Source organism: Chionomys nivalis, chromosome 4 (assembly GCF_950005125.1).
Source record: "Chionomys nivalis chromosome 4, mChiNiv1.1, whole genome shotgun sequence".
Taxonomy (NCBI): Eukaryota; Metazoa; Chordata; class Mammalia; order Rodentia; family Cricetidae; genus Chionomys; species Chionomys nivalis.
Genome location: NC_080089.1, coordinates 21,772,138 through 21,787,804, shown reverse-complemented (window position 1 = coordinate 21,787,804; position 15,667 = coordinate 21,772,138). Strand labels below are relative to the sequence as shown.

Below are 15,667 nucleotides of genomic sequence, written 5' to 3'. Positions count from 1 at the left end.
ATTCCCATAGTATTATACATGCCCACACGTGTACACACACATACATGCACACAAAAATAAATAGATAGATAGATAGATAGATAGATAGATAGATAGATAATCCTGAAATTCACACAGAACCACAAAAGTCTTAGCTAGGCAAAGCAATCCAAAGCAAAGGAACAGTGCTGGAAGGACAGTTACACCAGATTTCAGGCTATGTTACAGAGCAATGGTAATGAAAACAACATGGCACTGTCACAAAACAAACATGCAGGTCAGCAGAACAAAGTAGAAGATCCAAATGTGATTGCATCTAGTTATAGGCATCTCAGTTTGTCAAAGATGCCCCAAAAATGCATTGGAGAAAAGAGCATCTTCGATAAATGATGCTGGGGAAAACTGGATGTCTATAGAAGGAAGAATAAAAGAGCCCCTTATCTACCACCCTGCATGGAAATCAACTCTCAATAGATCAGAGGGGTCCACGAGGAGCCTGGAGCTCTGAAACTGTTGGAAGAAAGGGAGGTAGTGCCCTGTAGGATGTAGTGTGGGAAGTGAGCTTTGGAATGTTTCCCAGGAGCTAAGGTCAATGACTGACAATGACTTATATCCATACTATACAAAATTCTCAAAATCAAAGAGAAAAAAATGCATCCAAGGAGAGTTTTCAAAAAGAGAATAGAAACGTGTAGGAATATCTCAAACTGTTCACCATCCTTAACACTTAGGGGCGTGCTATTTAATACTAGTATTAGATTTTATCTCATTCCAGACCAAGTGAACAACGGACAGCAAATGCTGGCTAGGATGCAGAGAATGGAACCCTAATTCACTATGAGTGGGATGCAAACTGGTGTAACCAATGTGGTGAATTCTCCAGAAGCTAAAATCAGATCTCCCATATGATCCAGTTATGCCACTCCTTGGCATATAAAGATATATATATATATATATATTATTGATTAAAGCATAATTAGTATAAGATATCTCTTTTGGAAATTGTGTTGGGTGTCTGTAAGTTTCTGGCTTCCTGATAGAATGCAGAGCGAGGGCCTTCTTCTTCCCATGTCTGGTAATCCTTTGTTTTTTGGGGTAGCCGCACCTCTCCCCTACGGCTCACCTCTGGTCCCTGAGCTTTCCATATGTGTAGGAAGCAAGCTATCAAATCCAGAGTGCTGACTTCTGTGTCTGGAGACAAAGTCCTAAGATTCTCCTCCCTGCAAGCATTCCCGTACAGTAAGTCCCTCTTCCCACATTTCTACTAAGCATGTGTTTCTCCTGGTGCTTGTTTTATACACTCTCTATTTTGTCTTTTTCTCAGCACTGCAGCAAAGGCTTTTGAAAGAATGCTATAATTGCTTGCGGGCATTTCCCATAAGAGCAAAGCTGAGAAGATTGGCTTGATTCCATGTAAACAATCTTTGTACTTCCTCTTCCCATAGACTCAACCCTTGCCAGACTGCCTGTTGATTGACCGTCCCCTCAGACCTTGTGTGCATGTCCAGTGCTTTGGCGCTGCAACACCACCATGTCATCTGCAACATTCATGTTCAAGATCCACACAAAAGTCACCAAAGAGATCTCATGATCTGTGTTGTCTCCTTTTCTGTAACACCACTAGGGATTGGAATCCATGGAAGACATGATCCTCAGGAATCATTAGTCTCTCTGAGCTGCAGGGAGATTGGCATGTGCCCGGGTCCCTTTCCTCCAGAGCTGGGGAGTTTCGCCTGTATTCCCTCATCGTGGCTTTGTTAAAGCGGAGGTATTCAGAGCAGACTAGATTTCTGTAAGTAAGGCCTGGGCTCAGGAAGGTCTAAGATCTGCCAGATTGCTAGAGCTTTCTGTTCACTCTGCCCTGTTCATTTCTGCGGGCAAGTACGGTAAAAGCTTGATTATTGGCAACGGCAGTAAGCAAACCTTGTTTGAAGTTACCTTCCAGGAGTAAATTCTGTGAGTTTGCCCTCTCTCTTCTGCCCTGGTCCCTTAGGATGAAGCCAGTGGAAACAAACATTGTGTGTAGAATTCCCATTTTTATCTGTGCTCTAGATGGGCTTGTGTGGATGAAATAGCGGAGTTTAGGTAACTGTCTTTCTCCCTTCAGAGGGATGTTAGTGGTCTGGAATTGTTTTTTAATTACAGAGTATACTGGCCCAATGTAGAACTCATGCTTGTGTGTGCCCTGACATTCCAAACTCATTTATATGGTTGTTGTCTAAACTATACAGAATTTAATATTCTGTCAATCTATGTACTTTTCAGAAGGGCCTCAGATATGTATAGATATTTATTGTTTATGACCATGTATAGAGGAAAAATCAAGTTTCTACCATTTAGGACATTTAAAACATTTTGCATGCATGACCACTTTTTATCTGAGATATTTTATATGACCCTAGATATATAGGTATACAAATGGCTCAAAGGTTTACTGATGAGAAACCATAAAGAAGTTATTTTAAAACGATTCTTTGGTATACATACAATTTTAATTAAAGATGAAGGCAAGGTGCATACTAAGCCATGAAAGGCTTGTGTTTCTAACAATACAATTCAGACATATACTAGTTTGATGCTTAGATGAAGAATATGGAAAATGTTAAATCTTTCTATAATTAAGCCGTCATGTCTCTGTGGGAGTGGAAAATGTATTTACAATAAAAGCAGCATAGTTTAAAACATACGTGTGAGGCAAAGCTTTTCTGGTCGTTTCCCCGGGAGGTGTGTGGTGGAATCACAGCAGGAAGCTGCTGAGTGCTGCACAACAGCTCCCCCGTGCTGCACCACGTGATCTGGTGCCACGCTCCCCTTGGATCCATGCACACTTGATTCAGAATTCATTTTTGGTTAACACATATTCAGGAAATGTTAAGTACTGACAAATTTTCCCCAACATCTACACCAGTGTACATGATTCCATATGGATTCCACAGTTGCTCCAGGCTCTCGGAATTGAACTCACGGCCCTGCCATTTGCATGCACTATACCACAGCGGTGTGCTCCCAGCCCCATCTGCCTTTGCATTGTTTTGTTCATCCTTTACAGACTTAATGGTTACATGTATCTATGTCTGTCTTTTGCTCATAATAATACAGACCATGCATATACATGTATTCCTCTATGAATTTGTGTTTCTGTTGTAATTCCTTAGAAAAGTTTCTGGTCATATTTTTTTGAATCACAAGATTAATACATAGATAGGATTCTTGTGTTGATTTTTTTTCTTCTATAATAATACAGAATACAAAACAGGCTACATTTTTATAAGACACTGATAAGACATATATACACATAAAACAATCAGTTCCCATTTTCTGTTCCTAAGGGTGAGCACAACTTGGATTGAAGACAAATTTGTCATTCTAGGTGTTGGTATCATTTGAGGACGTAGCCGTGGACTTCACCCGGGAAGAGTGGCAGGACCTGGATGCTGCCCAGAGGACCCTCTACAGGGACGTGATGCTGGAGACCTACAGCAGCCTGGTGTCCTTGGGTGAGTCAGACTCCCGTGATTCTCAGAGGTACCAGTTGTAGAATTGTTGCTTACTTTTAATGCTAATCTGATATTGTACATTTTAATTGGCGTGGCAGTGATACGCATGGATGAAGAACAGTGTAGCTCTGTACCGCACATCGTGTGTAGTGGTCTGGCTGGTGATAACTGAGAGTGTACCAGCCCTGGATTCGCTTGTTTGTATGGGGAACATTTACATCTCTCTGATGCCATTTTAGAATATTTCGTTGGTGCCGTATATATGGGTATAATAGTGATAGTATTGTAGAGCTTACACTAGGCCTCCCCTCCTGCTATGTCCTGCTATTGCTTACCTTCTTCCCCTCCCCCGTGCCCCATGTCTTGCCCTTGCTCTAGTTCCTATTGTTTTTCTCTCTGTTTGAGGCCACCGTTAGTTTGCAAGTTTGATGAGAACACAGAGGACTTTTCATTTTGTGCCTGACTCATTTCATCTACACACTATAACTTTCCTGGAGAGACTTGGGAAAAATGTGTTTGCTCCAAATACGAATGGAGTTTTATTACCCAAAGAAAGATTTCATCAGTGCTTGGTGAATATATGAGTTTATTGGGTTTATTTAGTGAGTAAATGTGACTCTCAGATATACAAAAAAACAGAAGCAGAAAAAGCCTCCAACCTTAGTTACTTTTTACTTATAGTTTTACCAACTTACAGGTGGGCAAAAGTGTGCCCAGGCTGGAATCTCAGCAGAGAAATACATGATAGTCTCGTAAGGGGATGCTACCAATCCTGGTCCCCTCCATAATGTTATGTATCTTTGTTCATTTCATTGCCATGGCTTTGTGCCAAGATCATCCTGTGTTTTAAGATGGTGCCAGTCTTTTGAAGCCCAGAATAACAGCCTACAGATAACAGAATGGCCTGCTTACCTGCCACCGTGACCGATGTTATTTTAAATTTGCATGTGCCACACTTCTCTACTCACATCCCTTTGTTGAAGACCGCCAGTGTGCAGATTTCCCTGGAGACGCTAACGTCACTTCCTTTGACTGAATATGGCCAGCAGTGGCACAGTGTTGATGTCATTCTGGGTCCAGTTTTACAACCAGGACATTGTATTTTCAAGTGGCTGCACTAACATATATTGCTACTATCTGTTTGTGTAACTTTTTAGCATTTTTTACTTTGTATATTAAAAGTAACATTCTATCTATAATTCAGTGGTAAATTTGGGAAAATTTCTTTCAATTTTACTTGTAAATGTACTTGTATATCATGTTTGGGAAATATCAGTTTAGACTGTTTGCCCAGATTTAATGAAATCTTTTACTTTTCTATGTTTAGTGAATGAGATCCTTTATATGGTCTAGAAATTAATTGCTTGCTGAATAAATAATTTTCCAGTATTTTCTCATTCTAGACATGACATTTAGTCTAATATAATCTCATCTGTTGGTTTTGCTTCTGTTGACTGGATTGGCATATATTAAAAGACTCCATCTGCATCATTGTTCCGAGTCTTAGAGTTCCAGACCTTACATGTAATTCTATTTGTAATTGTATTAATTCATTTGTAATTGATTTCTCTATATGGTATGAAAAGAGTCTCATCTTGGGCTGGAGAGATGGCTCAGAGGTTAAGAGCACTGGCTGTTCTTCCAGAGGTCCTGAGTTCAATTCCCAGCAACCACATGGTGGCTTACAACCATCTATACTGAGATCTGGTGCCCTCTTCTGGCATGCGGGCATATATTGAGGCAGAATGTTGTATATATAATAAATAAATCTTTAAAAAAAAAAAAAGAAAAAGAAAAAAGAAGAGTCTAGTCTTTTGTTTGTTCTCAAGACAGTGGTCCCTTTCTATAGCATGTAAATATCCAGGTTTCGCAGAATAATTGATTCATGAGAACGTACTTCTTTTCTGAATGTAAGTTCTGAAGCCTCTGTTGAGTGAGAAGCTCCCTGCCCTCTGATGCCATGGGGGAGGGAAGATGTGTCTTAGCTCTAGGAGGTCAGAGGTTTCATTTGACATTCTTTTGGGCCTTTTTACGTGGAGCCTCTGTTGAGAGAGCCTTGTAGCAAGGAACACACTGCAGGGCAAGGCTTCTCAGTTCAGTCTCAGTAGGAGGAAAGGTAGGAGATGACACCTCAATGTCCCTGCAAACTGTGTCCCAGTGAGCTTGTCCCCTGCAGAGTGTGTCCAGTGAGCTGGGTTCCCTCAGTGCCCCTGCAAAGTGTATTTCAGTGAGCTTGTCCCCTGCAGAGTGTGTCCAGTGAGCTTGTCCCCTGCAGAATGTGTCCAGTGAGCTCGTCACCTGCAGAGTGTGTCCAGTGAGCTCGTCCCCTGCAGAGTGTGTTCCAGTGAGCTCGTCCCCTGCAGAGTGTGTCCAGTGAGCTCGTCCCCTGCAAAGTGTGTCCAGTGAGCTCGTTCCCTGCAAAGTGTGTCCAGTGAGCTCGTCCCCTGCAGAGTGTGTCCAGTGAGCGCGTCCCCTGCAAAGTGTGTCCAGCAAGCTCCTTTCCTTCCCCTTTAACTTTACCTGATGATTGCATAGCAGACCGCTGACCAGTGCCTGCCCACCTGTCTCTGGAGTGCATTTTTGATCCATACTAAGTATGCATGGATTTTGTTTTGTTTTATTTTTAACTGTGTACAGAGTGTTTTGTGCTCGCTCATTTCTATGTAGAAATACTGTGTCTCTGGCATGAGGCTCCCTTGGTCGTTTTTGTAGTAGTGATGTCCTCGTCTGCTCCATTTCTATTCTGTGGAGACGATTTACATCTTTATTTGTTGGAGATATCAGATCTGTCATTTGGATCTTGTGTGACTTTGTCTGGATTTGAAGTCATTGTAATAGCTAGTCCTGGAAACTTGGCTGTTCCAGTAATAGGTGCTCATTTATAAGCGACTGCAGGCTTCCTTCCTTGTGTTTTTGGGATTCCCTTTGTCTTGGAGTTCTTCTAGTTTGGATGTAAGTGATTTGTTGGTCCAAATCTTTTAGGTTCTATTGGACATGCCTGTCTATGTTTTTATAACCATTCTCTTTTCTTCTGGAACACAAATAATGTGAATGTTTGTTTTCTTAAAAGGACCATGTTGCTGGGTGGTGGTAGTGGTGCACGCCTTTAATCCCAGCACTTGAAAGGCAGAGCAGGCATATCTCTGTGAGTTTGAGGCCTGCCTGGTCTACAAAGCAAGTTCTAGGACAGCCAGGACTGTTATACAGAGAAACCCTGTCTGGAAAAAGGAAAAAAAAAAAAAAAGGAACTATGTTCTCATATATATTCTTTTATTTTTAAAATTTTTGTGAGTATGGATATTTTGCCTTTTTTATGTCTGTGCACCACTTGTGCGCCTGGTGTCCTTGAAGGCCAAAAGAGGGCATTAGATGCGTTGGAGCTGGAGCTTTATATGGTTGTGATCAGGGCAGCGTGTGCTCATAACTACTGAGCAGACTCTCTAGACCCTGTCTTTTCTTCTTCCCAATTCTTTAATCTCCTTTGTTTAAGGTAGCCAGTCTTTGTCCCCGTGTTTCTCTCTGCATGGTCGTTCCAGCTGTGTGTGTTTTTTTCTTTGATCAGTTGAGCTCTTCCCCTACAAATCTTCTGGGTGGTTCTTTCTTTATGACTACTTTTCTTTTTTAATTTATCCTTTATAGCAGACAAATTGTCTATCGTGTTTCCTTAAGTCAGCGCTTTTACATGACTGCTGGGGACTGAACTCAGGTCCTCATACATCCATAACGGGGGCTTTACCCACTGTTCCACCATCCATCTCCCCTGGGAGGTTTCTTAAAATCCTCAAGTGCCACTTGGGGACAACACTTCCATCAGTGGAGAGTGTGAGTGAAAACCTACTTTAGTAAAAATGTGTAAATCACTGAGAGCTAGGGCTGTAGCTCGGTTGACAGTGACTTTCCTACCTTGTGTAAGGCCATAGGTTTAGTCTCTGGTCCACTCAAAAATAAATAAATAAAAAGGAAGGAAGATGTTTCTAATGCTCCCATCAGGGGCCTTGATTAGCACTTTGTCACAACCCCTGCATTGTTTCTCACTCACAGGGCACTGCATGACCAAACCTGAATTGATCTTGAACTTAGAGCATGGACTTGGGCCGTGGAGCACGGCAGATGCCTCAGTCTGGAGCCTCTCAGGTCAGTGAATGAACGAGGCGAGAGGGGTGGGACACAGAGGCCGCCATACTGTTCATCTCGGGCGGTTTTCAACAAGGTCCGTCTAAACCCAGTCCTGAGGACAGCTCGCCTCCTGGACCAGACACCTGTTCTATCTGGTTTCCCAACATTCTGTGTTAAACTACCAGTTTCTTGATGTTGAGGAATAGCTTTTTTTGTTTTGCTGCTCTTCAGAACCATCTAGCTGCTTTACCCGGGTCTTCAATTGTGCGTGTTCCCTTCCCTTTGCCACCGTATGTTTTAAGTTAGGCATTTATTGACATTATTTCAATACCAGCTTATTGACAAGTGCTTGTCTTTGCAGTTATCCTGATCCTTAATCACACACAAATGCTTCTCCTCTTAAAATACTTCCATATAGTGTGAGAAAAGGAGTAAGGAACATGTGTTATGGACAGGTAGGCAGCACAGAGAATGTTTCTCAGGCGCGGAGGGAGAACATGGGGCTTTAGAGGAGGAAATAGTAAAGAATTTTTCATTTATTTCCGTTTTACTGTGTGATGACTATTTTCCACATTTGCCATGAAGTATACACGTGGATTTAAATTTAAGACTAGCTAGGGAACCTGATTAGAAACTACCAGCCAAACAAGAGTCTAGTTTGGCTGTACTTGTGTCACCTGTGGACAGAGGACATCAGAAGTCACAGGGTTGGATGGCACACAAGCAGGTCTTTCCACATGGACTGTGGAAATCTGAAGTCGGAATCACAAAGGTGAGTGTGGAGTGTGCAGAGAGGAGAAAGCCTTGCGCAGTCACCGAACACTGGAGAACTAGCTCAAAAGCCAAGGCACACTCAGATGAGTTGTGGATGAGGGAGAGTCCCGAGAGAGAGAGAGAGAGAGAGAGAGAGAGAGAGAGAGAGAGAGAGAGAGAGGGAGGGAGGGAGGGAGGGAGGGAGGGAGGGAGGGAGGGAGGGAGGGAGGGAGGGAGGGAGGGAGGGAGGGAGGGAGGCAGATAGACAGACAGACAGACAGACAGACAGACAGACAGACAGACAGAGAGCTCGGTCAGTAAAGTGCTTGCCTTCAAAGGCTGCAGACCTGAGTTTCTGTACACAATTACAAAAATTGGGACATGGTTTGGGGGCCCCTGCTTGTAAACTTGGTGCTTCGGAGTTGGAGACAGGCAGATCCCCGGAGCCTGATGGCCAGCCAGTCTCATAAATTGCTGAACCTCAGGTCCCAGTGAGAGACATTGTCTCAAACAAGGAAGCAATACTCGAGGTTCACCCTCTGAGTTCCCCATGTGTGCACACATGTTCATACACACAAACACACTGCGTGTACACCTACATGAGCCTGCATGTACAAGGTCATTTTAACTCTTGTATGGAAAATTTGGCTTCTTGGGTAAGAAATTCATCAGAGTGATTCTGAAAAAAGATACAATCTCAGATCTGGGAAGAGAAAAGCTAAATTAAACACAGAAACAAAAAACACTCTTTGGAAAGTACACAATGTGGAAGAAATAATCCCAGTGATGTGTTTAAAGACAACATTGAGCAAGTGTAACAATTACATAGTAATAAGGGGAAGCAAACAGGACGATTGTTAGCACTTCTAGATGGAAGAGCTCTTGGGGAGTGAGGTATCTAATCTGTGAATCTTTTATTAAACAGTGAATTGAGAATAAGGTCAACACAAAACATACTCCATGAAATTAGTGTATAATATTGTACAAGTCTTGGCCAAGAGACAGGTCTCCAGATATACGGCATTTACAACTAGACTCTGAGAATACTTCCTCAGAGGTTGTTACAGTTAAGACGCCCAGAGGATGGAATATGGGCAGAATATTTGTTGTAATAAGAGCGGCGGGACTGCGTCCCCAGCATCCGGCCGCCCGCATGGCTTATGTCCCAAAATAATTTTATGGAAACTGTATTTTTTTAATCATTGTCTGACCCATTAGTTTTAGCCTCTTATTGGCTAGCTCTTACATATTGATTTAACCCATTTTTAATATTTTGTGTAGTATTATGAGTTGGCTTACCAGGAAAGATCTTAACCTGTGTCTGTCTGGAGTGGGAGAATCATGGCGACTCATTGACTTGGCTTTTTTTTTTTTTAGCATTTTGTTTTGTTTACTCCGTCTACCTAATTTTTTGTCCTATCAAAGGTCAAGCAGTTTTTTTATTAATTAACCAATGAAATCAACACAAAACAGAAGACTCTCCCCCATCAAATATTGAAAAGCATAAACAAAATGTGTGATTAGTTTGTTTGGGTTTGGTTTGTTTTTGAGACAGGATCTCACTACGTAGCTCTGACTGGTCTGAAACATTATGTGGATCCGGTTGCCCTTGAACTCCCAGAGATCTCCAGAATGCTGGCATTAAACACGTGTGCCACCACGCCCAGTAGTTCCTTTTGAATATAAGTCTACTATCATAGCTGATTGATTAACAGAAACTCTGAATTCTAGAAAGTATAGTCTTTGGTGTTTTAAACCCTGAAAATATAAACTGCCAATAAAGATTATTCTATGAAGCAAAGTCTAAAATCAGATAATGTTATGAATTCACTCCATGAATACTAAGTCACTATTACAGAAGATACTTAAAACAAAGTAACAACATTCTTTTTGTAAAGGCAAGCCACAAGCAACATTTCTTTTTTTTTAATATTTATTTATTTATTATGTATACAATATTCTGTCTGCGTGTATGCCTGAAGGCCAGAAGAGGGCACCAGACCCCATTACAGATGGTTGTGAGCCACCATGTGGTTGCTGGGAACTGAACTCAGGACCTTTGGAAGAGCAGGCAATGCTCTTAACCTCTGAGCCATCTCTCCAGCCCCAACATTTCTTATAAAAACAATCATTCCCACAAAACCCCATGGAAGGTCCTGCTGTTCTTTATCAAAGCAAAGTGCAGTATCTGAAACAAAGTAGCAATCTTCACCCTAAGTGGTATACTAGGGAGGGAGAATGTTTATAACCTACATCCTAAAGGTAGCTATAGAAGAGCATTTCCTGTTTCACAGATGAAGGAGCATGGCAGGATACATTTAGAAACCAGAGAAACAGGACAGGTAGAATAACGAGAGGGAACATCGCTATAAAGACACCTACAGCTAAGAAACTGGTTGGGTGTTTATTGCCATGTATTTCAAAGGAGCAGCAATGCACCAGAGAGCCAGGACTTAACACTGCAGTATTTCTCAGTGTATTGTTTTATTATAATTCATTAAAGACTAGGATGTGTACAGTTATAAGATGATATTGTAAAAGTTCAAATGTATATTGGGCAGTAGTGGCGCACGCCTTTACTCCTAACACTTGGGAGGCAGAGGCAGGCAGATCTTGTGTTTGAATTACATAAAACATGTGCCCAATTCATAGTAGTTGAAATTTTTCCTATTTTCAGGTGTCAACAAAATGAGTAGCCTGGTCGAGACCAGCCAGAAAAATGGAGACAGACATTTCTGGCGAATTGAAATCGACAGCAATGCGTCAAACGAAGAACTCATTGAAGTAGGTAAAGCTGCTGTCAGCCCAAACTGTGCCCTGACTGACTTCATTTTCTCTGCCAGCTGAAGAATAGAAAGGCAAAAACAGGAAAGGCAGGCGGTATTGTAGGTGCCACATCTAGCCTAGCCTCTAGGGAAATATCAGACGGAGCAGGCACATCATCCTGAAGAAAGGAAACACACCGAGGCACACAGAGAAAGACCTCTACAGAGCCAAGGGCCCCAGGAGTCTGAAACCCAGTTTCTTATTAAGGACATGGGGGTTTCAAGGGTATTTGAGTGCTCGAGGGGTCTTCACCCCTAATTTAGGGTTGGTCCATCTGAACAAAGAGAGAGTGGCTAACAGGCCCTTAACTTTGGTGGGAACATGTACTGATCCACCCTCGCACTGATTGGAGACCCATCGCCACGGTGCCCTCCTAGCGGCAGCAGAAGCCCACCAGGCCTTTCTTTTAAGCTGCCAGGCTTTTATCTCAGGTCAGGAAAGTGAGGAAGAAGCTGCTATCGCGGAAGTCTGCCTTCTTTATCACCTAGTTATGGCCCCTCTTCCTATCTGGCCACCCACCAGGGACCCAACGCCATGTCCCTCAAAACCATATTCCAGCTTTGAACATGGAAAGTAGAAACTGCTTTAGGAATGTTTCCGTGGGAACTTAATCTATGGCAGGATGAACGTCTCAGTAGTGAACCTGGTGAGATGTGGGCTACAAAAGAATCTGACCATTTTACAGTAATTGAAACCCTCCAGTTACCCTGTGCTCCTGGGTAACACACAGTTAATCATGTCATTTTGATTCCAGAAGAACCTACAAAGGCAGGGTCATTAACACAAAAGTTTTCGTTTGTAGAGGAGCTCTAGTAAGCTCAATGAATCTAGGAAATCCTGTGATAAGGCGTGACTTATTCAAGTCATGACACAGATTAGGATGCAAAATTCTAATAGGATGTATCTGAGACGGCATTCTTTGACTAAATTCATCCAGTAAATGAAGTAAAATAGACAGACAGCAGAGAGAAATTATTTCAATGTGTGGTTGTAAGAAGTGTCATTAAGAAATCACGATAAACAAAACATAATAAATTCTATAGGACTCTCCCTGTGAATACGAGGAATTTAACAAACCCTTCTGTCTTCAGGCAGAACTAAAGATACATGAGGAAATCCACCAAGGAACAAAGCCCTATGAATGCGAAGTGTGTTTGGAAGCGTTGTACCTGAAGTCAGACTGTAGCAGAAATCCGAGGTATCACACGTGTGAGAACCCGTACGAATGTAAGGAGTGTAGGCACGCTTTCTATCCTAAGTCTGCTTTCAGTCAGTGCCAGAGGCTCGAGAGGGGCGAGAAGCCCCATGCATGCGGGGAATGTGGGAAAACCTTCTACTGCAAGTCCCACCTGACCGTCCACCAGAGGACGCACACGGGCGAGAAGCCCTATGAATGTAAAGACTGCAATAAAGCCTTCTACAGCAAGTCACAGCTCAACGTCCATCTGAGAATTCACACGGGGGAGAAGCCCTATGAATGTAAAGACTGTAGAAAAGCCTTCTACCGCAACTCCGACCTCACTGTCCACCAGAGGACGCACACGGGCGAGAAGCCCTATGCATGCAAAGTCTGCAATAAAGCCTTCTACTGCAATTCCCAGCTCACTGTCCATCACAGGACGCACACTGGTGAGAAGCCCTACGAATGTCACGTGTGTACGAAAGCCTTCTACTGCAAGTCACAGCTCGCTGTCCATCATAGGACGCACACGGGCGAGAAGCCCTACGCATGTAAAGAATGCAGGAAGTCCTTCCAGTGCAGGTCGGACCTCACTCGGCACTGGAGAACACACACTGGCGAGAGGCCGTACGAGTGCAGGGAGTGCAGGAAAGCCTTCTACCGCAAGTCCGACCTGACTGTCCATCAGAGGACGCACACGGGCGAGAAGCCCTACGCATGTAAAGAATGCAGGAAAGCCTTCTACTGCAATTCCCAGCTCACCGTCCATCAGAGATACCACACGGGTGAGAAGCCGTATGAGTGTAAAGACTGTGGGAAAGCCTTCCAGTGCAAGTATGAACTCACGCGACATCAGAGAACACACACAGGTGAGAAACCGTATGTGTGTCTAGAATGCAAGAAGGCTTTCTACACCAAGTCAGACCTCACTCGGCATCTGAAAACACACGCAGGTGACAGACCCTGAGTACAGAGGGCGCAGCAAAGCCCAGCACAGCCAGTCAGTCTAGAGCTGGCATCAGAGGACACTTATAGAAACTATTGCCATAAAATTAGCCCTCAATATCAGAATTCATCCAGACGCAAAAATACCCATGAGAATAAAGTAAGAAAGCTGTCTGCTTTAGCTCATCTCCATGTACAGATCAATACACTTAGGGAGCACGAGCAGACTTTGTGTGGTCAGAGCTCATGGGTCAACGTGTAGCATACACAGGCGAACGGCCCTTTGAATATAAAAAACACTAGAACACTTTTTTAAACCATAAAGTACATTCAATGGGCAGAAAAGCTCATACAGGTAGACTTTATCAATATGAATATCACAGAAAACTTCGATACCTAAGTCAGATCTCAGTCTACATCAGAAACCTCATAAAGATGAAGTTGTGTACAGCAAGTGATTTAGCCAGATACGGGTGTTTATCCTGACCCGTGTTGGTGATCTTGGCAGAGACACATAGGGACTTGATATGTACCAACATAGCAAGACACCAGACCAAAAGATAGGGAAAGCCAGGTGGGTGGTGCACGCCTTTAAATCCAAGCACTCAGGAGGCAGTGTCATGTGGACCGCTGAGTTTGAGGCTAACCTGGCCAACATAGCGTGTTCTGGGCCAACTAGGGCTATACAGTGAAAGCCTGCCACAAAAGAGAGAAAATCTTCAGTGTCAGTAGACACTGCCTTGTTGTTAAACCGTAAGAAAGTAAAGGATGTCAGAAACCTTAATTTGGAACTCAGCTGACATCAGAACACAACGAAAGGGTGATACAGCATCATTGTGTTTACAGGCGTGTAGGTGCTCCGTTTCTCCTGGCCCCGTGTCGGTATAGTGATCTCAGTATTTATCTGCATACACGCGCTCTAGAAACCCACCACCACAGACACCGTTTGTGAGAATGGGAACATGTCTGCACTTTTAAATTAGTAGAACTGGGATGGGGCTCAGTCACAGTGCCCTTGGGAAGCACATGCGTTTCTTCTCCGTTTGTATCTGAAGCTTCTCACATGTCGCCCAGATTTTCAGCGTTCGTGCTCATGAAACAGTTGTTATAGAGTATAAGCAGTTGTGAAGAGGTTGTAACAAACCCATCATACGTTATTTTGAGCACCGTTTTCAGCTTGAGCCGTTCTCATATTCATGGTAATACCGCTTTGTGCCCTTGAGAGCTTGGATTAGAGGAATGGGCTTCCATGCAACCGTGTATTTCTTTAATATGTGAAAAATTTTTCAGTAAAATTTCAACATTTTTATACATCATAAATTTGGGGGAAAATTTTCAGTTTATGTAACTTGCATGTTAATTTCCAGATGGGATTGTTTGAAATGGTATTGGAAATTAAGCATTTAACTGTATACTACCAAATAAACACAATGGTATTTCCAGCCACTGTCTGTTAATCTTTTTCTTTGGGCATTTATGTGTTCTCATAACTAGAGTTTGGTAGTGGGTAATGAATGTAGTAGACAAAGACCAACGATGCTGATAAAGATCTAGTAGAACACAATTACTCCTCACAACAGAAAATTTTTCTGTATGTTAGTATTTTGTGTTAATGCTTTGCCTGTAGAATACTCAGCATGATGGTATAGAAAATACATATACTTTGTATAAGAAATAACAGTGGAAGAAAATGGAAGTGGTAGGATACATGCGTTTGTATGTATGTAGTCTTGATGGGAATCTTCATTATACATTAGATAGATGGATAGATAGATGGATAGATAGATAGATAGATAGATAGATAGATGATAGATAATTGATTGATAGAGGATAGATAGATAGATAGATGATAGATAGATAGATAGATAGATAGATAGATAATTGATTGATAGAGGATAGATAGATAGATAGATTGATTTATGATAGATGATAGGTAGATAGATGATAGATAGATTGATGATAGATGAAAGATAGATAGATGATAGATAGATAGATAGATAGATAGATAGATAGATAGATATTGTGATTTACACTACTCATTGTCTTTCTGTCGCTGTGACTAAGTCTCAGCAGAAAAAAATTAAGGATTGAAGTAGTTGTTTTGGGTTGTGGCTTCAATGGATTTTGTTAATGGCTACTCTGCCAAAGACCAGTGTGAAGAATATTATGGTGACAGGTGGTTGTGGTAGAAGAGTTTCCTCCTGTAATGACAGGAAATGCACCAAGGAAGAGACCATATGCAGTATTACATCTCCCAAAGCATGACCCTAGTGACATAGATTCAGCTAACACCTCCAAAACCAGGTCCACATTTGAGTTCAAGTGTGTGGGGGAAATTTCATTCCAAAGCCAAAATGCACTAAAAATATCC

The 15,667-nt window shown here is 42.4% G+C and overlaps 1 protein-coding gene across 2 annotated transcripts in view; it reads left to right on the top strand.

Annotated features, from left to right (window-relative positions):
* The window catches only part of LOC130872909 (zinc finger protein OZF-like), a 50,544-nt gene extending 35,519 nt beyond the window's left edge, over positions 1 to 15,025 (top strand). Inside the window, exons 1-5 of one of the 2 annotated variants that reach the window (XM_057767286.1) lie at positions 1,447 to 1,747; positions 3,350 to 3,476; positions 7,518 to 7,610; positions 11,023 to 11,129; positions 12,263 to 15,025. In XM_057767286.1, the coding sequence (XP_057623269.1) occupies positions 3,443 to 3,476; positions 7,518 to 7,610; positions 11,023 to 11,129; positions 12,263 to 13,318 (1,290 nt within the window). In that variant the 5' untranslated portion in view covers positions 1,447 to 1,747; positions 3,350 to 3,442 and the 3' untranslated portion in view covers positions 13,319 to 15,025. Of the gene's footprint in view, positions 1 to 1,446; positions 1,748 to 3,349; positions 3,477 to 7,517; positions 7,611 to 11,022; positions 11,130 to 12,262 lie in introns of those variants that run through there. The other variant, XM_057767285.1, reaches the window with a different exon arrangement.
* Positions 15,026 to 15,667: the final 642 nt, after the last annotated feature.